Source organism: Mauremys reevesii, linkage group 4 (genome assembly GCF_016161935.1).
Source record: "Mauremys reevesii isolate NIE-2019 linkage group 4, ASM1616193v1, whole genome shotgun sequence".
Lineage (NCBI taxonomy): Eukaryota > Metazoa > Chordata > Testudines > Geoemydidae > Mauremys > Mauremys reevesii.
In genome coordinates this window covers 106160295-106187260 of record NC_052626.1, presented here as the reverse complement: position 1 = coordinate 106187260, position 26966 = coordinate 106160295, and the positions used below count along the sequence as shown (strand labels likewise).

The window sequence follows — 26966 nt, the reverse complement described above, 5'->3', positions numbered from 1 at the left end:
TTTTACACCCAGCAAAAAGTTCAGGGATTTTCAAGGTATTGCCTTGTTTTGTTGGCCCGTTTCATTCCTTTGTGAGGTTTTGTTTATATTTTAATATATAGTCAACTAGTCTGAGTGCCAGGCCTTGCAGAAGACCTAACTGACTGACTGGTGCTAGAGTAGTGATATCAAGAACATGCTTTGGATATGCTATTGCACCAGCTATAGAATCCTGTAAATAGGAAAACTGTCCATAAATCTTGGAGGAGTTAATACAATCAAGAGGAATAGAAGAGTGTGCTTTACACAGCTCTCCAACAGTTCCCCTCTTTAGAGTTACGAAAGGAGTAATTAACCCCAGCCTTTATCACTGGAAGTACAGTTTTTACAATATGGAACATCTGACAGGATGAGAAAAGAACAGGGCTAGAGTTCTAGATTGGTAATCCAAGCTTCTCTTTAAGGCAGCTGGGGCGGGGGGAGGAGGGGGAAAGAGAAAGGAGAGATAATTTGTTTCTATTTGTTTTTATTTTACTCTTCTCTATTTACCTCCAAACAAAGGAAGTTTGAGAAAACAGCAGTTTTGAAAAGATCTTTATAGTCTTCCTACCTTATCGAAGAGAGGTTGATAGAGGGCTGCATATTTTCTCTCTAAATCATGAACTTCTTCATAAAATTTAGCTTCTATATGGGCACACTTCACCTGGAGTTGTTTCAAGGCATCAATTCTTCTTTTTACTGCTTTTGGTAACCTAGAAATAAACAGCTCTGTAAGTCTAGAAAGTTAGCATCTTCACATCTAATAGTCATTGTGCATTATCCTGATATTATAGCTATACTATTTAGTCATAGGAAGGGTTGGTTTAGCCTTAACATCCCCCCACACGTTCCTTTTTTAACAGGGCATTTCAAAGCTTTATAAGAATCTTCTCTTATCCATGTTGTCCTTGATACTATTATCAGGGGTCTGAAACTCCTGGCCCGAGGGCCATCTGCAGCCCAAGAACCTCCCCACTGCAGCTGGCGGAGGAGAGATGCAGGCAGCCACGCTGCTGGCAATGTTCGCTACAGGCACCGCCCCGCCATAGCTCCCATTCTCTGAGGGAGAGGGACAGAGATATCATCATTAGTTGCCGGGCAGAGTCAGCCATGGAGGCAGCATCATTTTTTCCCCCACAATGAATATAAACAAGTCAAAATACCAAACAATTATCTGAAGCACACCTTGCTGCAATCTTGAAGGTTTCAACTGCTCAGTCACTGAGGCCAAACATCAACAAACTGACAGAACTGAAGCATTGCCAGGTGTTTGGCAAACACTAAAAACTGAGGAGTACTTGTGGCACCTTAGATTAACAAATTTATTTGGGCATAAGTTTTCGTGGGCTAAAACCCGCGAAAGCTTATGCCCAAATAAATGTTTTAATCTCTAAGGTGCCACAAGTACCCCTCACTGTTTTTGCTGATACAGACTAACACAGCTACCCCTCTGAAACTAAAAACTCTCTGGCAGAGGAAGAATTGTATAAAGTTGTATGACAGTTTTATTATTTCTAAGAAATTAGAAATAAAAAATACAATATAAATGTTTTCTTTTCTGAACACCATCTTCAGTGACATTGGCCCGCTAGGAGGATTTGAGGACTGGCACTGACCCTAAGGTAAATAGAGTTTGAGATCCCTGCTATTATCTTCCATCCCCTAAACCAGGGGTAGGCAACCTATGGCACGCGTGCCAAAGGTGGCACATGAGCTGATTTTCAGTGGCACTCACATTGCCCGGGTCCTGGCTACCAGTCCGGGAAGATCTGCATTTTAATTTAATTTTAAATGAAGCTTCTTAAACATTTTAAAAACCTTATTTACTTTACATACAATTTAGTTATATATTATAGACTTATAAAAAGAGACCTTCTAAAAACGTTAAAATGTATGACTGGCACGCGAAACCTTAAATTAGAGTGAATATATGAAGACTTAGCACACCACCACTTCTAAAAGGCTGACGACCCCTGCCCTAGACCACCAGCCCCCCCATATATTTCAGATGGCAGAAAGTAACTTCTTTTTTCACATCTAAGTTTGTGCAATTACAATTATGTCAACCCTTCTATGGAAAATAATTGTGTATTTTGTAAAGAAAAGCATGTATTCATGGGCTGTACTCTGAAACATATAAATGTATATATTGACAAAACAAGGCCAAATTCCCAGATATGAACCAAACCTCCAAAAGCTTCCCTGAACAGATTAGCCTGTTCTCACACTCTCATGCAGAAGAGAATGTTTCAGAAGTGTTGAATCCTTCATTTTATATCTCTAGTACTGACCCTAGAGAACCCAGTTCTAAAACCCAAGCATAATCCAGTGAAGAGAGATAATGACAGAAGCAATCTCAGAGAAGTCATCCATATCCCAGTTAAGGGGAATTGAAGATGGACATAAAGTCTGAATAGTGTTCAGTTTTAACTTACCACTAAACTGAACTACTCTCCTATCAGGATGCAATCTTAGATTAGTAGTTTATGGAACTGATCTAGAGCAATTTGGGTCCTCCTCTCTACAGTGGTGGCCATTGCACCATCTATTAAAGCAGCAACACACCATACTCTGACATTTCCATTTTCTGACTAAATAGTAACTCTGGTCTGTTATTTTTTCGGTCTTGCTGAAAGTGAGATATGCATTGTACTTACGTTTCAATATAGCTTGAAGGAGTATGAGACGAACTGTCAAGTCGCTCCTGCAGAGCTGCCAAGACTTGTGGATTTTGCATCACTTGATCTGCTAGCTTTTCTATGAAAATAAAAACATTCTTAATACAAATCTGAATACGTTTGGATTGATTTGGTGCTATATTTAATATTTTGGTAGCACCATTAAGCAATATTATTGAACCTCTGGATCATAACTATAATCACCACTGTACTGGACTTTCAACAGCAGCAAAATTGGTTCAGGCTCAAACCAGAAAGAGAGAAGTGATATTGATGGGCAGGAAAATGCATACGGAGAATCCCAGAATCATAGAAACGTAGCACAGAAGGAACCTTGAGAGGTCATCAAGTCTAGTCCCCTGTGCTGTGGCAGGACCAAGTAAACCTACATCATCCCTGACCGGTGTTTGTACAACTTTTTAGAAACTTCCAATTATGGGGATTCCACAACCTCCCTTTGGAGCCTATTGCAGAGCTTAACTATTCTTACACACAGAACTTTTTCCTAATTTAAATCTCGCTTCCTGCAGATTAAGCCAATTACTTTTTATTCTACCTTCAGTAAACATGGGGGAAAATTGATCATTGTCTTCTTTAACAGTACTTAATATATCTGAATACTTATCAGTCTTTTCTAAAGACTAAAAATGCCAAGGGTTCTGCCCCCCCCCTCAAACTTTTCCTCATGCATCAGGTTTTCTACACCTTTTAGATTTTCTCTTGCTCTCCTCCAGACTCTGTACACTTTTTCCACATATTTCCTAAGATCTGGCACCCAGAATTGGACACAGTACTCCAGATGAGGCCTCACCAGTGCCAAGTAGAGTGGGACAATTACCTCCAATGTCTTGCATACCCCAGAATGATTAGTTTTTTTTCACAGCTGCATCACATTGTTGATTTTCATTCAATTTGTGATCCACTATAACTCCCAGATTCTTTTCAGCAGTACCACCACTTTATTCCCCATTTTGTATTTGTGCAATTGAATTTTTTTTCTTGCTAAGTGAAGTACTTTGTACTTCTATTTATTGAATTTAATCTTGGGGAATTCAGACCAATTCTCTAATTTGTCAAGGTCCTTTTGAATTCTAATCATATCCTCCAAAGTGCTTGCAACCCTTCTTAGTTGATGTAATCTGAAAATTTTATAGGCATATTCTCCTTTCCATTATCTATTCAGTATTTTCATTAATGACTTCGTTCCAGACCCACAACTGACCCCTTTGGGACCCCACTAGATATGCCGTCCCAATTTGACAGGAAACCATTGATAACTAATCTTTGAGTATGTTCTATCCAACAGTTGTGCACCCACCTTATAGTTATTTCATGTAGACCACATTTCCTTAGTTTGCATCTGAGAATGACATGAGGATGCCAACTGCATCTTTTCCAGTTGAGAAGTATGGCCAACCTTTGCAATCAAGGTTCACAGCAGGAGTGATGGGGCATGGTGGATTCATAATTTTCCCTGAAGAGCATCTGGGACTTGCACGTTCTTCTACCCTCCATTTAAACCTGGCTCAAGAGCTTGAACTAGTCTTAAACAGGAGGTGGGAGTGGGAAGAACACAGAAAACTACTGTGTTATATTTTTGGCCAGGTTGCAAACTAACTGGGGCTGCCCTTTAAAATGGTCAAAAGCTGTGAGTAATGCAGAATGTAGCAGCCTAGCTTTTGAGCTTGGCAAGCTGCTATGAGCACTGTACTGGCCATTATTCATTTTCAAATACAATTCAAGATTCTGGTTACAATTTACCAGACTCTTCAGATGGTGTGGGAGCCAATTACCTGAAAGATCCTGTTTTCCCATGTCCCACTGTGGGAGTTCAGATCTATTGCACTGCTCCCAAAGTTAAATTCTGCCATGGGAAGCACCAAGATACTCTTAGTAGAAAAATCTATGCTTTTTATCTCTCTCTCTCTCTCTCGTGGCCTGCTCAAATTTAATAAGCTTCACATATAGTTTAAGACTGCCAAAGCCTTGGAAAGATTTTTGATACAATTTAATAGTAGGGACTGGTAGCCTGATATGAAGCATGGGGTTTAAGCATGCTGGCCTTTAAGCATAAAAGCTGCTTTTTTTAAAATACAGTTTTGAAAGCATTTTAGGTGCTTGGTGCTGGCTCCAATGTATTTCTAAATTTACCAAAAACACCTATGAAAGAAATTTAAGATTGCAAAGTCAAGCACCCAGATTATGCAATGCCAGTATTAAGGTTGCCTGTGCAACCTTAATGCATCCCACTGTGTGAGCACAGATGATGAAGTCTTTAATTTGAATTTTAGAATCTGTTGAAAGATTCAGCCTAAGTTTTTTTCCTGTCTTCACCAACAAAGGACATTCTTTGGCGAACAGATTTCAAGCATGTTCAAAATCCCATATAGTGAAGAACTAATGATAGGACTGGCAGAAATATCGAGAAGTCTTCTCATCCAGTCCCCTGCAGTCATGGCAGGACTAAGTATTACCTGGGGCATCCCTGACAGATGATTGTCTAACCTGCTCTTAAAAATCTCCACTGATGGAGATTCCACAACCTCCCTAGGCAATTTATTCCAGGGCTTAGCCACCTTGACAGTTAGGAAGTTTTTCCTAATGTCCAGCCTAAACCTCCCTTGCTGCAATTTAAGCCCACTGCTTCTTGTCCTAACCTCAGCGGTTAAGAACAACCTTTTATGTACTTGAAAACTATTATGTCCCCTCTTTTCCAGGCCAAACAAACCGAATTTTTCCAATCTTCCCTCATCGGTTATATTTTTCTAGACCTTTCATCATTTTTGTTGCTCTTCTGTGGACTTTCTTCAATTTGCCCCCATCTTTCCTGAAATGTGGCACCCAGAATTGGACACAGTACTCCAGTTGAGGGCTAATCAACTTGGAGTAGAGCGGAAGAATTACTTCTCGTGTCTTGATTACAACTCTCCTGCTAAGACATCCCAGAACCATGTTCATTTTGGGGGGGGGGGGGGGAGGGAACAGTGTTACACTGTTGACTTATTTAGCTTGTGGTCCACTATGACCCCCAGATCCCTTTGTGCAGTACTCTTTCGTAGGCAGTCATTTCCAATTTTGTGTGTACACAACTGATTGTTCCTTCCTAAATGGAGTATTTCGCATTTGTCCTTATTGAATTTCATCCTATTTTCTTCAGACCATTTCTCCAGTTTGTCCAGATCATTTTGAATTTTAATCCTATCCTCCAAAGCACTTGAAACCCCTTCCAGCTTGGTATTGTCTGCAAACTTTATAACTGTACTCTCTATGCCATTATCTAAATCATTGATGACGATATTAGCAGAGCTGGAGATGGAACAGATCCCTGCGAGACCCCACTCATAATGCCCTTCCAGCATGACTGTGAACCATTGATAACTATTCTCTGGGAATGGTTTTCCAACCAGTTTTGCACTCACCTTATAATAGCTCCATCTAGGTTGCATTTCCCTAGATTGTTTATGAAAAGGTCATGTGAGACTAAAGTCAAGCTATACCACGTCTGACTGTTATATATACACACTATGTTAGATATACTATACTGACTGTTACTTATCACCTTATTATCTTCTGGATGTTTGCAAATTGATTGCTTAATTATTTGCTCTATTATCTTTCTGGGTACAGAAGTTAAGGTGATTGGCCTGTAATTCCCTGGGTTGTCCTTATTCCCCGGGCTGTCCTTATTTCCCTTTTTATAGATTGGAACAGGGCAAATATAGTGCCAGTCTTCTGGAATCTCTCCTGTGTTCCATGACTTTTCAAAGATAATTGCTAATAGCTCAGATATCGCCTCAGTCAGCTCCTTGAGTATTCTAGGATGCATTTCATCAGGCCCTGGTGACTTGAAGACCTCTAACTTGAAGTAATTTTTAACTTGTTCTTTCTCTATTTTAGCCTCTGATCCTAGCTCATTTTCACTGGCATTCACTATGTTAGACATCCAACCACCAACAACCTTTTTGGTGAAAACTGAAGCGAAGAAGTGATTAAGCACCCCTGCCATTTTCACATTTTCTGTTATTGTGCCCCGCCCCCACATTGAGTAATGGGCCTACACTGTCCTTGGTCTTCCTCTTGCTTCTAATGTATTTGTAGATGTGATGTGCACAAAAGACTGAACATTTTAAAATGTTTACAGATATGCAACTAATGATCTTCAAACTCTGAAGAAACTTGCCAGAGCTTTACAAGCCAAGTCTGAAGTTTCTATTTTATCATTTTATTTAGTTGCAAAGTGTTCTGATCAAAGATAAGGGTTTTCACATTTGAACAAAATTGGATCAACTGATTTGGTCAAAACTTAGAAATGGCCTCTCAGCCTTAACTACGGGTCACTACTAGAGCCTTAAAGAGAGACATGCATACACCATTTTGGATGTAAACATTTTTGTAGTTGTATAGAAAAGGATTTAAGCATACAAGAGAAACAGGAGGCTTACCACTATTAGTATAACCGTATACAGCTACTTAGAATTCACACTTACCTTTTTTATCACTTGCATGTTTAGCAGCTTCCACAGAATCTGATGCAGCATCTTCTGCTTTACTAAAGAAGCCAAAGTTAGATTTACACACCAAAAGGTAACACCGTCTCAATATTTGCTACTACATCTAATTATGAAATCACTGAAAGTATTTTATATTACATATAAAAGAATGCTATTTTTAAAGAATGTTAAAAATATGTAGATCCCATTAAAAGACATCTGTTGTCATCAGTACCTTGAGTTCAGTTGTCTGAGACCTGGATATCAGAGTTTGGATATCAAGCTAATTGTTTTCTCTCATGAAAGTAAGAAGCTGAGGGAGCTGTAGAGTCAACACCTAACCCTGTTTGGAAGGCTCTCACATCGACTGAGTGACCCTGGAGCTGCATCCATCCTCCCTTGGCCACGAGGATGTTGTGACACAAGGTATTTGAGCAAGGCTTATTTGATTTTCATCTAAGAGTGGAGAGATACCTCACTATTTAAAGAGTTTGGAAGGAGAAATATAGGTAAAACTAATCATTCAAAGCCTCTCTCAGCATAGGAATCAAATCAGAACACCCGAAAAGAACAAGAATTTCAGATAAACATATTTGGGGATTTGTTTATTGAAATTTGGATAACCTGAAATTCAGGAACAATCAGGGTTTACATTTAGAAGGAAAAAATCATATGAACCCATTAAAATCAAGTTCTGGGAGATGTGCTGGCTATAAAAGCTTCCCCAGCAACATAATTTGGACTTGAAGAGATCAAATGTAAATAGGTATGTCTCTTGATACCTGCAGGGCAGACTGGGCTTTGTCAATGGTTCCTTAACTTTAACAGAGTGAACCATATTTTATTAGAAGGTAAATCTGTGAACCATCTCCACTACAATTTACGCTCACTCATTCACAACAGCATAACAACCTTGTTGCAGCTACAGCAATTACTTACATAGAAAAGTGATACAGAGAAAGGGAAGTATTTTTAGCCATCTTTTACTCAATTTAGCTGCTGTAGATAAAAAGGGCCCAGCACTATGTAGCTGGTCAGCAAGTGCTCCCCAAGCCACTGGTGGTTCACAGACCAGTCTGTGAATCCATTGAACAAATAATCTCTAAATTCAAATGCAAGAAAACATGTATTTTTACAATTTTTCATAAACTATTGTTTCTTAACTAGACTGTAAATTCTTCAGGGCAATGTGTCCGTATACTTGTAATGCACAATATGCAAGGCCCTACCTGAACTGCAGGATGATTATCAAAAAATTGTGGCTGAGTTGCAGACAACCCATGGGTAATTTCAAAAACGTAATAATGGACCTTATTATTTGTGGTCCATTACTTTTCCGCTGTTGGCCACCTGGTGCTCCTACTGTCAAAACTGCAGTGGAAGCCTAATATTGTGGAAATTGCAGATTCCACAATATCGCAAGTTAAGTAAGGCCTTGATACACTAGCACCTATGAAAGTAAAAAAAAAAATATGCCAGATGCAGTGTTTTATATTATTTCCCTACTCAGATGTAAGGAATATATTTCTAATTAAATAGTCAAAGAAGCCACTCTGATTACCACAGAATAAGAGAAATCTGAGAATCAGATTTGCCCTAAAGATGGTAAAAGGAGAGCTGCTAGGGCAAGTTAGTTAAAGCTGAACCTTTGCTATCAGTATGTGAATTTTGTTTCAGAGACCAGTGTATTTTTACTAAACTCTAGTTCACAAACTTAGTTTTAGAACATTAGATTTTGGTGGAAGCGAAGTCCTTCATGTGTAGGAATAATGTTTTGTGCATCATGTCCAGCTTTGTACAAGATCAAGGTCATGATATGTTCTTTCCCCTGAGGAACTTAAAATATAAGCAACATCTTAGTACAAAAGGGAGTAATTACACTGGGGACTCTCTCCCAATGAGGCAGGAGCAATGTTGGGACTCTACAAAAGTATACAATCCAGAAGAATTAAATACAGCACAGGGCCTCAAAACTCAGATTATTTCCCTATCCCTGTAAAACCTCAGATCAAGAGGGATTTTTTCTGAATCGCAATAAAAGCAGTTACTTTTAACAAATTAGAAAAAAAAAGTTGCAATTTCAGTTTGTGCTCACCTTGCTCTTCTTAAAAAAATAAGACTAGCTTACCAGCAAACTGAAAAGTGCTTATACCACTTAAACTATTATGTTGATAAACTTTAGATGGACATTTAGATAACAAGGAAGTTATTTTAAGATAACTGTAATATATTTCATTCAGAGTCAAGACAATTACTCCTGGAGGAATTCTGCACCACAGAACATGCACAGAATTTATGTTCCCTGCAGATTTCTTTGCTTCCCTGCAGAAAAAAAGACTTTCTGATGTGGAAACAAAGGGAAGCCACAAGAGTGGTCATGCAACCCTCCCCTGCAGTAAGTTTCAGGTGCCCAGGGCAGTCGGCAAAGAGGTAAATCACCGTGGGGCAGGGGGCAGGACTGGGGAAGACCCAGCGGATGGCTCCTACCCTGCGCTGGGCTCATCTGCTATTCCCGGCTGGGCTGGGGAGGAGGGGACTTCCTCTTCCCCTGCACAGCATCCGAGGCTGGGTCAGACCCACCCCCAGATTTCTCCCAAGCTGTAGTAAGCTCTGCAAACTCCCCTGCTTCCTGCACTCATCGCTCCTCAGCTGCAGGGAGTGGGATCCCTGTACAGTGAGCTGTTCCCCCATCCGCCCAACCCCCATGCATCCAGACCCCTTCATACCCAGACCCTCCTGCTGAGCCTCACCCCCACCCTCCTGCACTCAGAAACGCCTCCACAATGAGCCCCACTTTCCCTGCACCTGGACCACCCTGACGAGCCATCCGCACCCAGATCCCCACCCCACCGAGCCCCAACTAGCTGCACCTGGATCCTCATCCCCACTCTTCCCAGCATCTGGGCCCTCCACTGAGCTCCCGACACCCAGACTCCCCTACTAAGTTCTTCCCCCCCTCTCCCAGACCCCCCGCACCTTCACCTGGACCCCACTACAGAATCCCATTACTGTTACCCCCAGAACCCTCCAACAAGCCCCTGTGCACCCAGATCCCCCTCCACACTCAGATCTTCCACTGAGTCGCCTGCACCCCCCCCCCGAATCCTCTCAACACACACCTGAATCCCCCCCACACTAAGACCCTCCACACTTGGATCCTGCCTTGCTGAGCCTGCCTGCCCACACCTGGAGGGGCCCTGGGGTGTTTCTGTAGGGCTGGCCCTGTCCTTGCACTATGTAAGGGTTGGGTTCAGCCTCACCGCTGAGTCTGGGTGGGTGGAGGCTGCACAGTGATCTTCCACCTCTGTGCAGCCAGTGGCCTGTGCTCCCCAATGCCATGCTGGAGCATCCACATTTATATGACAAATAAAATTGGCAGAATTTTTTAAATATTGTGCGCAGAATGCCCTCAGAAGTAGACAATACTAAGAACAGAGTGATTTTACACATGACCATTTGTGCAACATTCTTAGCTTCCTATGCACCAATTCATCTTCCCTTTTTGTGGGATAAAGCATTAATGTTCTGGCTAGCCTTCTCTATTTTTGATTTGCCAAGTTTCATGAAAGAACCACTCACTAAGATACTGGCGAGCTCTGAAGATGGGTAAGTAGCAAACAATTTCTGTTTAGAACAGATATTGAGAGCATTCTGACTTACCTATTATCTGCCATCTGTATGCTTGTATCCACCTACAAATTAAAATATAAAATGTTTAGGACACAAAATACTGTTCTCATATAAAATTATCAAAATCTGATTAAAACCTCAAGATGCTTGCAATAATAGCTGCAGGATCTGCTAAGGAACAGTTAACAGCCATAAGCAGGATCTTATGTACTGTACATCTTTCACCGGACTGGTCACACCGAGCATCACATCTGAATGTAAGTTTATGAGCAGCTGTTCTAGGATGTGAACTCATGGAGTATTTGTTTTTAAATTGCTAAATAGCTCTTTACATCCCTTAAAAGTAAGTATTTCAGCCTGTAATCTGTTCCTATGGCATCATAAAACCTGAGCTATATACTAAAAACAGGTGTTAAAGCCTAGGTTATGTATCAGTAAGATAGTTCTATTTGATGACCTCCATTTAGGTTCCCCGCACCTTTTCTAAAACAGGAATTTTTCCTCTTATGTTACCCAGTACTTAGTCATCTCATTTACCTCCTGTCCCAAACAGGAGTGCACATATATATTCTCAAATACAAACATGACAAAGGGCAGTACAACTAAAGAGCTGAAATACTCCTGACTCGGAAGTTTTAATTATCAAGATTTCCCCTTTTTCCACTTCCTAGTCTTTTCCTCCCATACTCTTTCCTAACTTGAGAGGACAGAGAGCATGCAGTATTTACAGCATCATCTTCTATCTCTTGCCCCCACACTAAACCTCATACCTGGCCCTAAACACCAGTCTTATTCTCAGTCTCTCTGACCCAATGACTATTTGCATATTCATCCCAAGCTTCAACAGGAGAGATTTAGAGAGCCCTACATCAGAATATCCCATAGCTCAGTGATTAGAGGACTCTCCTGAGAGGTAGGAGACTCTTATTCATATCCTCTCCCTTCATGAGGCAGGGGAGAGGGGGCGTGTGTGAGCTGAACCCAGGTCTCCCACATTCCAGTTATGTGTTCTAACCAATGAGCTAGAAGTTAAGGTGGGCACAACCTCCCTCTTCCTTCTCCAGCAGACAGATTTTGAATTAAACCTGATCTGGTATGCAACCTCTGAGCACACCTACCTGATCAAGCCCCACATGGGAGATAGGTGGGAGAATGCCTATCTTCCCCTGGTTCGTGCACTGATCTGGGGTTTAGGTTCAGGAAACCTAAAGTGAGGCAGCAATGCACATGTCCAGAGGCAGAAACTTCTGCACCTAGAGAATGTTTACCCTGAAAATTTAGGCACCTACAGAAGTCAGATGGAGTTTTATCACAGTAGAGCCTACAATTGTGACTTAGGAGTCAAAGGCTGGGATATAGGTGCCTAAGTACCTTTGTGGATTGGGGCCTAAGGCCCAGTTTGACTATTGCCATGTGTCAAGGAAGCTCTGAGGAAGGCCAATCTCCTACATGATAGGTATAATAAATTAACATCAAGACACCAACTGCTGCTGCAATATTCTAGTATCAAGTACTTACGTATCTCCTAGAAATTTGAGGTGTCAGAATTTAGAAGTTTGGGACATTCACAGAATCCAAGGCCAGAAGGAATGTGACCAGCTAGTCTGATCTCTGATATAACACAGGCCACAGAATTTCCAAAAAAATTCCTACAGCCTATTTTTTAGAAAAACTTTCAATCATGATTTAATAATTATTTGTGATGGAGAACCCACCACTTCCATTGGTAAATTGTTTCAATGATTAGTTAATCTCACCACTAAAAATGTATGCCTTATTTCCAATCTGAATTGTTCTAGTTTCAAATTCCAGTCATTGCATTGCATTATACCTTTCTCTGCTCCCAGGGGTTCTCAAACTTAATTGCACCACGACCCTCTTCTGACAACAAAAATTACTACATGATCCCAGGAAGGGGGACCGAAGCCTGAGCTCACCTGAGCCCCACCATCCAGGACAGGGGAGGGAGGTGTCCAAAGCCAAAGACCAAGGACTTCAGCCCCAGGTGGGGGGCCTGTGACCTGAACACCACCCACTGCTGAAGCCCTGGGGCTTTGGTCTCAGGCCCCAGCAAGTCTAACGCCAGTCCTGCCAACCCAATTAAAACAGGGTTGTGACCCATTATGGGGTCCCAACCCACAGTTTGAGAACTGCTATGCTAGACTGAAGAGTCCATCATTAAATACTTATTTTCTGTGTAGATACTCACAGACTACAATCAAGTCACCCCTTAACCTTCTCGTTGTTAAGCTACAAAGACAGACTCAATATCTCAGTCACTAAAAGGTGTGTTTTCTAATCCTTGAACCATTCTCATGGCTCTTCTCTGAACTCTCTCCAGTTTATCAATGTCCTTCTTGAATTTCAAGCACCAGAGCTGGACACACTATTCCAACAGCAGTTGTACCAGTGCCAAACAGACATAAAATAACCTCTTTATTCCTATTCAAGATTCCCATGTCTATACCTCCAAGCACTGCAGGAGGTCATGTTAAGTTACTTATCTACCAACACCCTCCCACCCCCCAAGTCTTTTTTCAGGGTCACTGCTTCCCAAGACAGAGCATGCCATCCTGTCAGTATAGCCTATATTCTTTGTTCCTAGATGTATACATTGACATTTAACCATATTAAACAGACATTGAGAAGCTGTGCTCAAGCAAACGATCCAGATGACTCTGTATCAGTGACCTTTCCTCTTCATTATTTACCACTCCCCCAGTACGTGTGTTATCTGCACACTTGTGATTTTACGTTTTCTTCCAGGTCATTAATAAAAGAGTTAAATAGTGCAGTAGGGCCAAGCACTGATTTCTGCAAGACCCAATAGAAACATACCCGTCTGATGATATTTCCCATTTATAATTAAATTTTGAGACCTATTAGTTAGCCATCTTCGAATTCATTTAATGTGTGCATGTTAATTTTATATCATTCTAGTTTTTAAAATCACAGTGTCATGTGGTCCTAAGTCTAAGTATTACATTAACACTATTATCTTTATCAACCAAACTTGTAATCTCATTAGAAAAAAAGGTATCAAGTTAGTTTGATAGACTATTTTCCATAAATCCATATTGATTTGCATTAATTACATTACCATCCTCAAATTCTCCATTAACTGAGTTTTATATCAGCTGCTCCATTATGTTCCCAAGGATCAATGTCAGACTGACTGGACTATAATTAAGGCTACATTTTAGTCATGGGTATTTTTAGTAAAAGTCATGGACAAGTCACGGGCAGTAAACAAAAATTCATGGCCCGTGACCTGTCCATGACTTTTACTATATACCCCTAACGAAAACTTGGGCGGGGGGCTGCGGGTGCTTTGAGAGGAGCGAGGATGTGTGTGTGTAGTCCAGGGGCACTGGCCCAGGACCCTGCTGGTGCTGGAGGGTGTGGGGGGACAGACCATGGCCTGGGACCCCTGCTGGTGCTGAAGGCAGTTGCCAGGGCTGGCAGGGGCTCCCTACCTGGCTCCAGGTGTCCTGGCTGCAGCTCCTAGGTGGTAGACAGAGCATGGGGCTCCACGCACTGGTCCCGCCAAAAGCACCAGCTATGCTGCTCCCATTGGCCAGGAACTGCACACACACCCCCGCCCCATCCCATACACCTAAACTGCTGTGCTTTGAGCCAACACCGGCTGCTGCAGAAGTCATGGAGGTCACGGAAAGTCATGGAATCTGTGACCTACATGACAGACTCATTGCCCTACCTGTAATTACCCAGGTCATCCTGTTTACTCTATTTAAAATCTGGAATACTAGCATTATTCTAGTCTTCTGGAACTTTCCCAGTGTTTCAACACTTATTGAAGGGGGACTTTCAAACAGAGCTCTTCCAGTTAGAGAAAAATGAAGAGAAGGACAGGACACAAAAAATAGTACAACTTTTAGAACAAGCTCTTCCTACAGAGATCACAGAATTGCCTGTGAATTCTGGAAGAGTTAAGTATGATAGAGCCAGGTGTTTTCAAATGCAAGTCAGACAACCAATCAGAGTGCATTTCAATGAGAAAGTAAGTGATATCACGGAGTCTCCATGTTTACTGCCATAATTATTTCCATTATAAGTAAGCTCTGTTTACAGTTTTGTAACGGTTGGCACTCAAATATTGGAGCTTAGACTCAAGAGTTATTTCTTGGGCATCACCACCAATAAGCTTTGCAGGACAAGTTGTAGTCTCAGTTACCTCAAGCAAACCATTATCTTCAAATTATGCTATTAGTGACAGAATATTAAAACAAAGAAGAACAAAATAAAAAAATCCACCCACCTCACTAGTCCTGGGAAACATGGTGTAATTAAAGTCTGCCTGGTGCAAACCAGACACGATATAGGTTAGTTGAAGCAGCATAGGAATGGAAATAATTGGGGGGTAGGGGAGGGTCTCATCCCATGTAGAGCCCAAAAACAAAGGTTCAGCCCCAGAAGGGAGGGCTTGTTCACCCCTAACAGGCACAGCTTTGAAAAAGGTCCTGCAAGCTGAATGTCAGGAGGCACCATCCCACAAGAGGGAATGCATTTTGAAAAAGAAAGCTTTCATTTTGTTTAAAAAATGATTTCTAGTCCTTACAGTTGCATGTAAACCAATACACAGAGGAAGAAACTGAGCCTGCTGCACTGGGAAGAGAGTGGTAAAATGAGGCCACGTCAGGACCAGACCACCCCTCCACTCAGTTAGCCACTGGATCCAGAATTGTGCAGGAGAGAACCCTCTCACTCTGGGTGCACTGGGACTCAGGTGGGGTCTCCCCTCTCCCACCTCACCATGTGGGCTGTATAAGAGTCAGCCCCAGAGACTCCAGCCAGTAGGGCAAAAGCAGCCAAAAAGCCAAAGCATACATGGGAGAAGTCAGGAATGAGGGGAGAGGTTGGATGGGGCAGCAGGGGGCAGTCAGGGACAGGGGGTCCAGGGCAGTCAGGGGATAGGGAGCAGAGGGATGTGGATGGGGCAGGGGTCCTGGGGGAGATGGGTTGGATGGGGCAAGAGTCAGAGGGCGAGAAGTGTGTGTGGGGGGGTCAGATAGAGGGTAGGGGCTGGGCCACACCTGGCTGTTGGGGGGAGGGGGGCACACACAGCCTCCCCTAACCAGCCCTTCATACAATTTCAGAAACCCAATGTGGCCCTCGGGCCAAAAAGTTTAGCCGCCCCGATCTAGCTCAATAAGCCCTGAGTCTTGGTTGGCCCTTAGGCATCTGAGCCATCCCTAGCAACCACTCTGGGCCCCGTGCGCTAGCACCGCCTCCCCCAGCCTACCCTAAAAACAAAACACATCACAGACCATAAAAAGTGGTCTTGTGTGCACTTTTACCCTATACTATGCCAATCTCATGGGGGAGACCAGTGTGTCTCAAAGTGAGGGAGGGTCCTGACCCAAAAAGGAGTTGCCGGGGGGAGGGAGAAAGGGGTCATAAGCTTATTTTAAGGGGGATCGTGGTATTGCCACCCATACTTCTGTGCTGTCTTCAGGGCTGAGCAGCTGGAGAGTGGCAGCTGTGGGCTGTCAGCACCCAACCATAGCAATGCCATACCTGTGTCACCCTTACTTCTGTGCTGCTGCCTTCAGAGCTGAGTGGCTGCTGACTGAGGGCCCAGCTCTGCAGAAGTAAAGATAGCAATGCCATACCCGTGCCATCCTTACTCCTGTGCTGCTGCTGGCTCTTCCTTCAGCGCTGGGCTCCCACACTCCAGCTGCCCAGCTCTGAACGCACTGCCTGCACAGTGCAGAAGTAAGAGTAGCAGTACCACAAGCCCTCCTACAATAACCTTGCCATCCCACCACCACAACTCCTTTTTGGGTCAGGACCCCTGCAATTACAATACCATGAAATTTCAGATTTAAATAACTATAATCATGAAATTTACTATTTTTAAAATCCTATGACCCTGAAATTGACCAAAATGGACTGTGAATTTGTTAGGGCCCAATTCATGAGTAAGCCAAACCACAAAAAAAAGTTATAACGTCTGTGTCAGACCTTTTATACATAACTTTGTAGGCAGCAACCTACTATCAACTTTATATTCCTGCTGTGGAAACTTAAGAGGAATAAAAACAGGGAATGGACAAAAATTCCTTAAGCTGGTTCACATAACCTCCTTTGCCCATATTTAAACTCCCTTTAAAGGCCTACTCTTGCCACACAGCAGGCAATAAGTCAAGGTGATTTGGATAATTTAACTGTTTTCTCCTTCCCCTAGTATCTCTATACCTTTTCCTCTGTCCTTCTGCTGTGAATGTGTCAACGTGCCAGGCCCAGCCCGCTTGAGGATATGAAATGCAGCTAGCAACTGAGTAGGGTAATAAGACTCTTACGCACTCAGCATGCCTGGGGAGAGGCAGCAGCGTGTAAACGGGGCAGGGGAGTAGAAGAAGTGAAGTCCCTGCCCAGGGCACCCGGAGAAGAGACGAAGTGGCAGCGAGGTGAACAGAGCGGTGGGGAAGGAGCGCCCCCGTGCCCGGCCTCCCCGCAGGGGAGCAGAGCGGAGGCGCGCGGGGCCGGGGACCCTCACGCCAGGCCTACAATCACTGAGACGCCCGCCACAGCCGCCTCGCGAAGCCGAACTTTCCCGGGCCAGCGACAGAAGCTCCGCGCACCGTTGCCCGCTCGGAGCTAGGCCCGTCCGACTCCAGGGGGGAGCCCCGGGCCTCCCACGCCACTCCCGGAGCCCCACCCCTGGCTAGGGAGGCCGCCTCCGCCGCCCCAACCGCAAACAGGGAGGGCGGGCCTCGCCCCCAGGCAAGGGGCCTCCCACCTAGCTACTGCCGGGAAAGGACAAGGCGCTCAGCCCGGCCCCACCGGCCTCACCTGCCCGGGCCTCGCGTCTCCTCACGGCCCCACCAGCGGCGCTCAAGCTCCTCTCAGGCAGACCCAGTCGGGCTGCGCCGCCGTCAAGAAGGCCGCTTCCCATTGGGCGACGCTCAGGCAGCCCGCACAATAAAACCCACCTCGATTGGCCCGCAAGGAGCCACGGCCCTGCACGCGGGCCATGTTGACTATCCGGCGCAGGAGTGCTTAGCCAATCAAGGCGCGAGGGCAGCTTGGTGTGGGCGGGAGAAAGGGGATGGGGGGGTGCGCGCTCGCGGCTGCGCGCGCGCGCGTCCGTGTGTACGGAGCGGGAGCACTGGCTCCGGGGGAGTTGAGAGCGTGCGCCTGGGTATTTAAAGGGACAGACGCGAGGAAATGGTGGGGGTGCGGAAGTGGTTGTCAATTGCAGCTCTGCTGTGGTGGGTGTTTGTTTGTCCTTGGCTGTGACTCACCCCGAGTACATTTCTGTCCCCAATGATTGCAAGGAGAAGGGTTCAGGAAAACCCAGGTGAAATAAGGCCCCACATGTGTTATTTTATTGCCCTCAATGTTTGTGGCCTGACTCCGTGTCTTCAGTGGCTGGAGTCCATCAGCCTGAGGGGCTACAACGTCTAACCAGTGATTTCCCTACACCCCCCCCTGAATTTTCCCAACACCCCCCCAAGTTTTGTGAGCTAGTTACATACCAATTTAGTGACTGTTTGGAAATCTGAATTTAAACTGAAACATTAATACACACTTTAAAAGCTTATACAGTGTATGGTAAAATATGTCAAGTATCAGAGGGGTAGCCGTGTTAATCTGGATCAGTAAAAGCAGCAAAGAATCCTGTGGCACCTTATAGACTAACAGACGTTTTGCAGCATGAGCTTTCGTGGGTGAATACCCACTTCTTCGGATGCAAGTAGTGGAAATTTCCAGGGGCAGGTATATATATGCAAGCAAGAAGCAAGCTAGAGATAACGAGGTTAGTTCAATCAGGGAGGATGAGGCCCTGTTCTACCAGTAGAGGTGTGAAAACCAAGGGAGGAGAAACTGGTTCTGTAGTTGGCAAGCCATTCACAGCCTCATCCTCCCTGATTGAACTAACCTTGTTATCTCTAGCTTGCTTCTTGCTTGCATATATATACCTGCCCCTGGAAATTTCCACTACTTGCATCCGAAGAAGTGGGTATTCACCCACGAAAGCTCATGCTGCAAAACGTCTGTTAGTCTATAAGGTGCCACAGGATTCTTTGCTGATAAAATATGTGTATCTGAAAAAGTATGAACATAGACTAGCTTCCTTGCTTCCTTATACAGCTGTTTTTTATGATGTCAGTGCATTCATTTAGTTGATGTTTGCCAACCTAATAATTTCAAATGATGATTTGTAAGCAAAGTCTAAATGAGTTCTCCCTGACAGCTAGTGATGAGCTGGGGGCTAAGGCTTCAGGGCCAGATTATATTTACATTCACACCTAATCTACCTAGGTATCCAGCAAACAGAGCTGTGTTGTCCAAGTGATAGATTTTGGCTGGGGTTGGGTTACAAACCACTTGAATGTGGGGGGAAGGGGGGATGAAATGTTGTTCTTATTGTATGAGTAAAGGGCAGTAGAACTGTACTTAGTCTGTGATGATTTTAAGGCATCAAGAGAGAGGGTGGGGACCTGTCCCTCTCCACTGTTTAAAGACAGAGCTGATTAGGCTCTATAGATAGTCTTTTGTTCTGTTAAGTGACCACTGCAGCTGAAATCACTGACAATCTGCTTAGTCCTGTTGTGGGACAGTGTTCCTGTGGGTACAGTGTTTTTGTGTAAGAGACAGCCCAGACTGCACTAGCAGCAAGGTTCCCGCACTGAGAGCTCAGCTGAAATCACTGAGAGCTGGTGGAACCTCAAGAGACCAACTCGCAGAGGTCACAGTGGTAGGTGACAGCAGAAGGTGACTGTGCAGGGCCATTGGCAACAGAGTGGTAAAGTGAACCATGGCACAACGAACAGCCGTGGCCAGAGCAAACTGTGCCTTTTTGTCCCCCACCTGGAAGGTGTACTCACGTGAAAGCACCTCTGAACTCTGAGTCTCCACTGACCAAGGACATCACCGGTGAGTGGAGTGCGGTGGAGGGAAAAGTGAGGGGCATGTTAAATAAACATTTGTTTGTTGGACTATATTTTAGTCACTTTGCTCCAGAATGCTAGATTTGTGACTGGGAATGGAAACTTATATAAATATGTTTCCCAGTAGGCCAAGATTTTTAAAATGCAGTATTTGCCAAGGTTGTTATCTCACATTGTTGCTATCTTGAGAGGTCATTATGTTGGGGAGTTTCTGTACTAAACATTTTTATTATAATTAATTTTTACATAAGAATGGTCATACTGGGTCAGACCCATGGTCCATATAGCCCAGTACCCTGTCTTACAACAGTGGTCAAGGCCAGGTGCTTCAGAGGGAATTAATAGAACAGGGAATCATCAAGTGATCCATCCCCTGTTGCCCATTCCCAGCTTCTGGAAAACAGGCTAGGGACACTCAGAGCATGGCATTGCATCCCTCTCATCCTTGGCTAATAGCCACAGATGGACCTGTTCTCCAGGAATTTATCTAGTTCTTTTTAAAATCCTGTTATAGTTTTGGTCTTCACAGCATCCCCTGGCAAAGAGTTCCCTGGGTTGACTTTATATTGTGTGAGGAAATACTTCCTTTTGTTTTTTTAAAATCTGCTGCCTATTAATTTCATTGGGTGACTGCTAGTTCTTGTGTTATGTGAAGGATTAAATAAAATTTCCTTATTCACTTTCTTCACACCAGTCAAGATTTTGTTGACCTCTATCATATCCCCATTAGTCATCTCTTTTCTAAGCTGAAAATTCCCAGTCACTTTAATCTCTCCTCCTGTTTCATACCCCTCATCATTTTAGTTGCCCATCTCTGTACCTTTTCCAATTTCAATATATATATTTTAGGATGTGTGACCAGATCTACACATACTATTCAAGGTGTGCACGTACCATGGATTTATATAGAGGCAATATGATATTTTCTGTCTTATTATCTATCCCTTTCTTAATGATTCCCAACATTGTTTGCTTTTGTGACTGTTGCTGCACATGGAGTGGATGTTTTCTTTTAGCTGTAGCTGCTCGCAGCGGCATCGCGCGCGCTTGAAGCTTAGCGCTGTAGTCAAAAGTGCAGCTGAAAGAAAACTCAGCGCTCCCTCCCTCACTCCAGCTCCTGTGGTGGGAAAAACGACAGCGCTGGAGCGGCTCCCAGCCGCTGGGCTGGCTTGATTACTGGCGGCTTTGCGAGATTTGCAGCTGCGCGCAGAGGTGTGTTTTCACACTGCTGTGCTGCTGCAAATTTGTAAGTGTAGCCAAGCCCAGAGATCTATCCACAATGACTCCAAGATCTCTTCCTTGAGTGTTAACAGCTAATTCAGATGCCATCATTTTGTATGTATAGTTGAGATTGCTTTCCAATGTGCATTACTTTGCATTTATCAGCATTGACTTTAATTTGCCATTTTGTTGCCCAGTCACCCAGTGTTGTGAGATCCCTTTGTAGATCTTCGCAGTCTGCCTGGGACTTAACTATCTTGAATAATTTTGTATCATCTGCAAATTTTGCCACCTCACTGTTTACCCATTTTTCCAGATGAATATGTTGAATAGGACTGGTCCCAGTACTGACCCCTCAAGGATACCACTATTTATCTCTCTCCATTCTGAAAACTGATAATTTATTCCTACCCTTTGTTTCCCATCTTTTAACCAGTTACTGATCCATGAGAGGATCTTCCCTCTTACCCTATGATGGCTTACTTTTCAAAAGTCAATTTAAATTAAATACTTTTTTTTTAAATGTATATTTTTTTTAGAAATCTAGACCTGTTATGTGTTTTGGTGTAACTTGCATTATTCTTATGTTAAATTTGCATAATCCTAACAAAACATTTACTTTATTCATATCTCTTTTACATATCTCATTGGTCCTGACACCCCCCCTGTAAATTCGAACACCCCCCCTAATTTCAATTCCTGGGGAAACCACTGCGTCTAACTCCCTTCTGAGCAAGCGCTTGCCTAGCCCCCTCGCTTAGCTGTGGTAGGTGTGCGTAGCTCCCCCCTTGCACTTCCTGAGTTAACTGTATGCAGCAATGTGCCTGCACACAGCGCTCCTGTTGTATAGGCCTGCACGAGTCTGAAGCCTCTCTTGATGCTGTGCTAGGAAAAATACGGTATAGTGAATCAGTATCATTTAGTTACCACAGCTTCTGAGGTTGATGCCGTAAACCCTTACTGCTGCCCTATAGTGAGTACCACCTATGCAGTACCCCAGTGGGAGCACAGACTTCTATGGGATTATAATTATGTGATTTAGGGCTTATCTACACTACCAGCTGGATCGGTGGCAGCGATGGATCCAATGTTGATCAATTTATCATGTCTAGTATAGATGCAATAAACCGACCGCTGCTGAGGGCTCTCCCGTCAACTCTGGTACTTCACCAGAATGAGAAGCGCAAGCAGAGTTGGTGGGAGAGCATCAGCTGTCGACTTACCGCAGTGAAGACACCACAGTAAGTAGAGCTAAGTACGTTGACTTCAGCTATACTATTCACGTAGCTGAAGTTGCGTATCTTAGCTTGACCCCGCGTGGTAGTGTAGACAAGCCCTAAGAGTCTTCAGGATCTGGTATTTAAAATTTGATATTTAACATTTGGACATTACTTGTTTTTAGTGCAATTTTAATGCATTTCAGTGATCCATTTCTGTCAAGCCACGTGTTAAGATAACCTTATACAAATAGACACCTGCCTTTTGCTGCACCACCTGAATGTGTATGATCATAAAGATAGACAGGAAGGATAATGGTTAAGGCAAGCTCTGTTGCAGACTTCCTGTGTGAGCATGGTGAGCTCACTAAGGGTGTGCAAGTCAGAAGTGCTGATGATCCACAGCTTTACTTTAAGTGAGGGAGAGTCATGTTGGAAATCAGTCCAGAAGGCCTGAATATGACACTGAGTGTCAAGTATTGAACAGTTTGCAAATGCTTTTTAGAGGTGCTGAATACCTGTGCCTAAAGGGGGGAGGGATAGCTCAGTGGTTTGAGCATTGGCCTGTTAAACCCAGGGTTGTGAGTTCAATCCTTGAGGGGGCCACTTAGGAATCTGGGGCAAAAATTGGTCCTGCTAGTGAAGGCAGGGGGCTGGACTAGATGACCTTTCAAGGTCCCTTCCAGTTCTAGGAGATTGGTATATCTCTTATTATTTATTTATTTATTTATTATTTCCATTGATTTCATTAGGAGCTGTCAGTGATCAGTTCCTCTGAAGATCAGGCTGTAAGAGTCTAAAAATTGAACACACAAAATTAAAGGCATCTAAAGCAACTTAAAACATCCTATGTGTGTCCAATTTTCAGAAAGTGCTGAGCTCCCAATCTCTGAAAAGGAGTCTTCTTTAAGGTGTTTCAGGTTGGGCACCCAAAATCAATAGTCACTTGAAAATTTAGGCTTCAAGCTTTCTGTCTGTCTGTCAGTCTGTAAATACAGGTATGATTCTTTCCCATTGTGAAAATTAATTGGCTCATGTTTGTATAGTGCTTTGCAAGCATAAAGTGCTAAAAGTAATGGTATTAAGTAAGGGTACGTCTTCATTAGCAATGTTAAAGCGATGCCGTGGCAGCGCTTTAACATGACTGTGTAGTCACTGCACCAGGGCTGGGAGAGAGCTCTCCCAGTGCTATAAAAAAAACCACTCCAGTGAGGGGAGTGGCTACGCTGCCACTTTACAGCCCTGAAACTTGAAGTGCTGGGGGGGGGGGGTGTTTTTTCACACCTCTGAGCGAGAAAGTTTCAGCACTGTAAAGTGGCAGTGTAGACAAGGCATAAGTAACACACAAGGAACAATGCAGTTTTGGCTTTATGGGAATCATTTAGAGTTTATATATCAGAGGGGTAGCCGTGTTAGTCTGGTTCTGTAAAAGCAGCAAAGAATCCTGTGGCACCTTATAGACTTGCATCCGAAGAAGTGGGTATTCACCCACGAAAGCTCATGCTGCAAAACGTCTGTTAGTCTATAAGGTGCCACAGGATTCTTTGCTGCTTTTAGAGTTTATAGTAACCCTTCATCGTGTGGCAAAAATATTTAAACCTTAAACATCTGTGGGCCTCTAACTGGGCACTTCTTTTACAGAAAGAACTGATTCAATCACTCAATCCTCTTGATTAAGCCTGAGGTTTTAGTAATTAATCTCCAGAGTCAGTTACCACATAATATAATTACTGATTAGATAGGTATCTTGGATGAATTCAGTTACTCTAGGGATTTAAAGATACAGCAATAATTGATGAAACTACAGTTAATACTTAATGTAATACTGTAGTTAGACAATGAGGCTAATGAGGAAATTAAATTCAAAGAGCTGAACTACTGCATGAATCCTGTAAGCTTGGGAAAGAGAATTCAGTTTAACGCGGACACAGTCAATCTGGGGTGTGTGTGTGTGTGTGTGTGCCACTAACAAGTGTATGGGCCTAATTCTCTTCTCCATTTCACTGGCTTTACTCCAGGGTATTTCCATTCGTGTCATTTGATTTACTCTCAGTTCTCACTGGCATAAGTAAAAACAGAATGAGGCCACATGTTTCTCTGACTCCCTGCAAATCTCTAATGATACAGTACTGTACAGAAAGGAGGATCTGGAGAGATCCCAGGTGTTCAGGCATTCACATTTAAAATTTCAGTTGTTTTATGACTCAGGGCTGTTTATGATTCTTCTAGATTTTTATAGCTGTTATTCATAAAAGCCCTGGAGAAGTATCCTCAATACTCTGCTAAAAGCATTTTTCAAATACATTATTTTATGCCAGAGCTTGTTCCCACTGAAGTCAATAAGAGTCTTTCCATGTAGGCTTTAGTGAGTGCAGAATCAGGCTGTTTATTTCTATTTCAATAACATGTCTATGGCTGTTATTCAGATTTTGTTCTAATACTGCATTCCTTGTGGAAAGAATGAATTTGATTGATGTGCAAGGGTGTATTTAACAATAAAGCAGTTACTCCTGTAAATGCTACTACCCATCCTTTAAATTCCATTTTAGATTGGTTGTTAGACCGTCTGTCCACAGCCTAAGTATTGAGGAGGACAGAATCTTGTAATACTTGTACTCCTACAAATGTTAAGCAAACTAGTACATTTCAAGTACTTTTTCTCCTTGGGTGGTTTTTTAGTCCTCTCTCTCAAGCTGAGACCCCATTATATATGAATTATTGTACTGACAGCTGCCTAACCTTTTGTAACATGCTGGCACATTCTAGGACTCTGCATGGGGGAAGCAAGGTCCTTCCTTCAAGTGATCCTGCATAAACATGTGGAGATACTTTGCAGAGTCACCTTGGGGCTGGAACAGATGTGTCCCATTTAGATATATATATGAGGGCTAGGAGCATTTCTTTGATACAGAAGGGACAGTGGTCTTGCAGGGAAACACTAGCAACACCCAAGCTGAGAGGGAAAGTACAGGCTGAGTCTTGTTTTACTTCAGTTATCAATAAAGCCAAACTCTAGGAAACCATTATGTTTGGATTTTCTATACAGTGTATACTCTGGAGAAATATGAAAGCAACTAGTGTTACTACCAATCAATTATACTAGTACAGCCCTAGATATTTGGAACTCATTTTTTTTGGATAACAATATTGTTCAGGATCTAGCAATAAACAAATCATAAAATTTTACTTGTATTCTTGTGTGTGCTTTGATCATCACTAAGTCAATGGCCTTAGCCTAATGTCACATCACATACATACTAAGTGGCAGTGATGAACCTGAAGCACTGTCACCTTAATGAGCATTAAGGCCTTCCTTACTGCCATTTGGTAGACAGCTAGAAACAAACATAAAATGCTTTCATAAATAATTTTAAAGGGGTAATGTTCGAGTACAGACGTTTCTAACAGTGTACACTGTTATAAGGACAATAGGTTCCTCAGCAAGATATGTTTAGCAATGCTTGACAAGGTGTTTCTCATCATGATTATCTATATATGATAGTATAAATTTAAGGTAACCCAATACTCTTGTTGACATTTGTTTGCTGTGCATAAACTAGGCAACATCTGTCTAGATTCACCTTTCTTTACTGGGCTTCTGCCATTGCTGCTGGAAACCTGTAAAACCCAGCACCCTTCACAAGCGATGACCCCATGATGATGGCCTAGGACCATTGCCTTGTATGGGAGAGATTAATTTTGTGGCAGCATGAATGATATGCTGGTTGTAAATAGCAGCCAGTCACATAGAGCTTCTCAGCAAAATTTGACACAATGGACCATGCATAAGATGTAGTAGTAGTAACTAAGGGACGTTGCTGAAATGTCTGGCACTGCCTTTCAATAGTACAAGGCATTCCTAGAAGATGGAATCAATCAGTAATAGTGGACATGTGCCTCAAAATACTGAAAAATTCAGCATCCCTCGAGCTATCCTGTAATCCATGTAACAACATAGGAGATTTACCAAGATAATGTCTAAATATGGACTAAAATAGCATCAACACAATTGTCTCTCTCTTACTCTGCATTGTTCAAGTTCAGCTTCAGGCATGGAGAAATGCGCAGATGATGCTGCAAGCTGGGTACATCAGAGTTTCTTCATCCACGGCCCTGGGAAGACAAAAGCCTTTCTACTGGGTAGAAGTTGCTGGATGAGGAGGCACACCCTATAAAGCTTACTCCCTATGGAGGGGACTTGTTTATAGGTAGTGAGTAAAGTTAATACATTGCGGGTATTATTTTATGGAAAGCTGAGAGCCAGACATGGTAGCAGTGTGTTTCACTTGAGCAATCCCCTGTTGACAGCCAAACAGCAACATATATCATTGCAACAGTGAGGACTGAGTATTGTAATTTCCTCTCAACAGGTCACAGCAGGGTATTTCCATCACTTGCTGCTTGTTCAAAATGCAACAGTACATTGGCTTGCATGGTGTGCAGCCATGGTCATATTATCCAAAACCTGCATTCTTTAGATTGACCTTAAGTTGAGCAAACTGGGCCCTACTTACATTCAAGATCTCCTCCTTGAACCTTGTTCTGTTGGATATTTATACTGAACTCTTAGGGCTCCTCAAGCTGCATCCCAAATCAGCAGACAACTGTACCTTTGTCAAAGTGCTCCCCTCTCAACCTCTGAGGTGACAGTGCGTACACAACTTGAAATTTGCATTCTCAGAATGCTAAATTCTCAATCTCTAAAAATCAGAACCCTTTAAGATGGCTCAGGTTGACCACCCAAAAATTGAGGCACCTAATCACTAGTCACTTTTGAACATCTTGTCTGAGCTA

At 43.1% G+C, this 26966-nt stretch overlaps 1 protein-coding gene across 3 annotated transcripts in view; it reads right to left on the bottom strand.

Annotated features, from left to right (window-relative positions):
• Positions 1 to 17791, bottom strand: part of NAP1L4 (nucleosome assembly protein 1 like 4) — a 53211-nt gene extending 35420 nt beyond the window's left edge. For 2 of the 3 annotated variants that reach the window (XM_039536367.1, XM_039536365.1), the window contains exons 1-5: positions 17633 to 17766; positions 10847 to 10878; positions 7184 to 7245; positions 2676 to 2775; positions 590 to 731 (exon numbers count right to left, since the gene is read on the bottom strand). In XM_039536367.1, coding sequence (XP_039392301.1) covers positions 590 to 731; positions 2676 to 2775; positions 7184 to 7245; positions 10847 to 10860 — 318 coding nt within the window. In that variant the 5' untranslated portion in view covers positions 10861 to 10878; positions 17633 to 17766. The other variant, XM_039536366.1, reaches the window with a different exon arrangement.
• Between the last annotated feature and the right edge of the window lie 9175 nt (positions 17792 to 26966).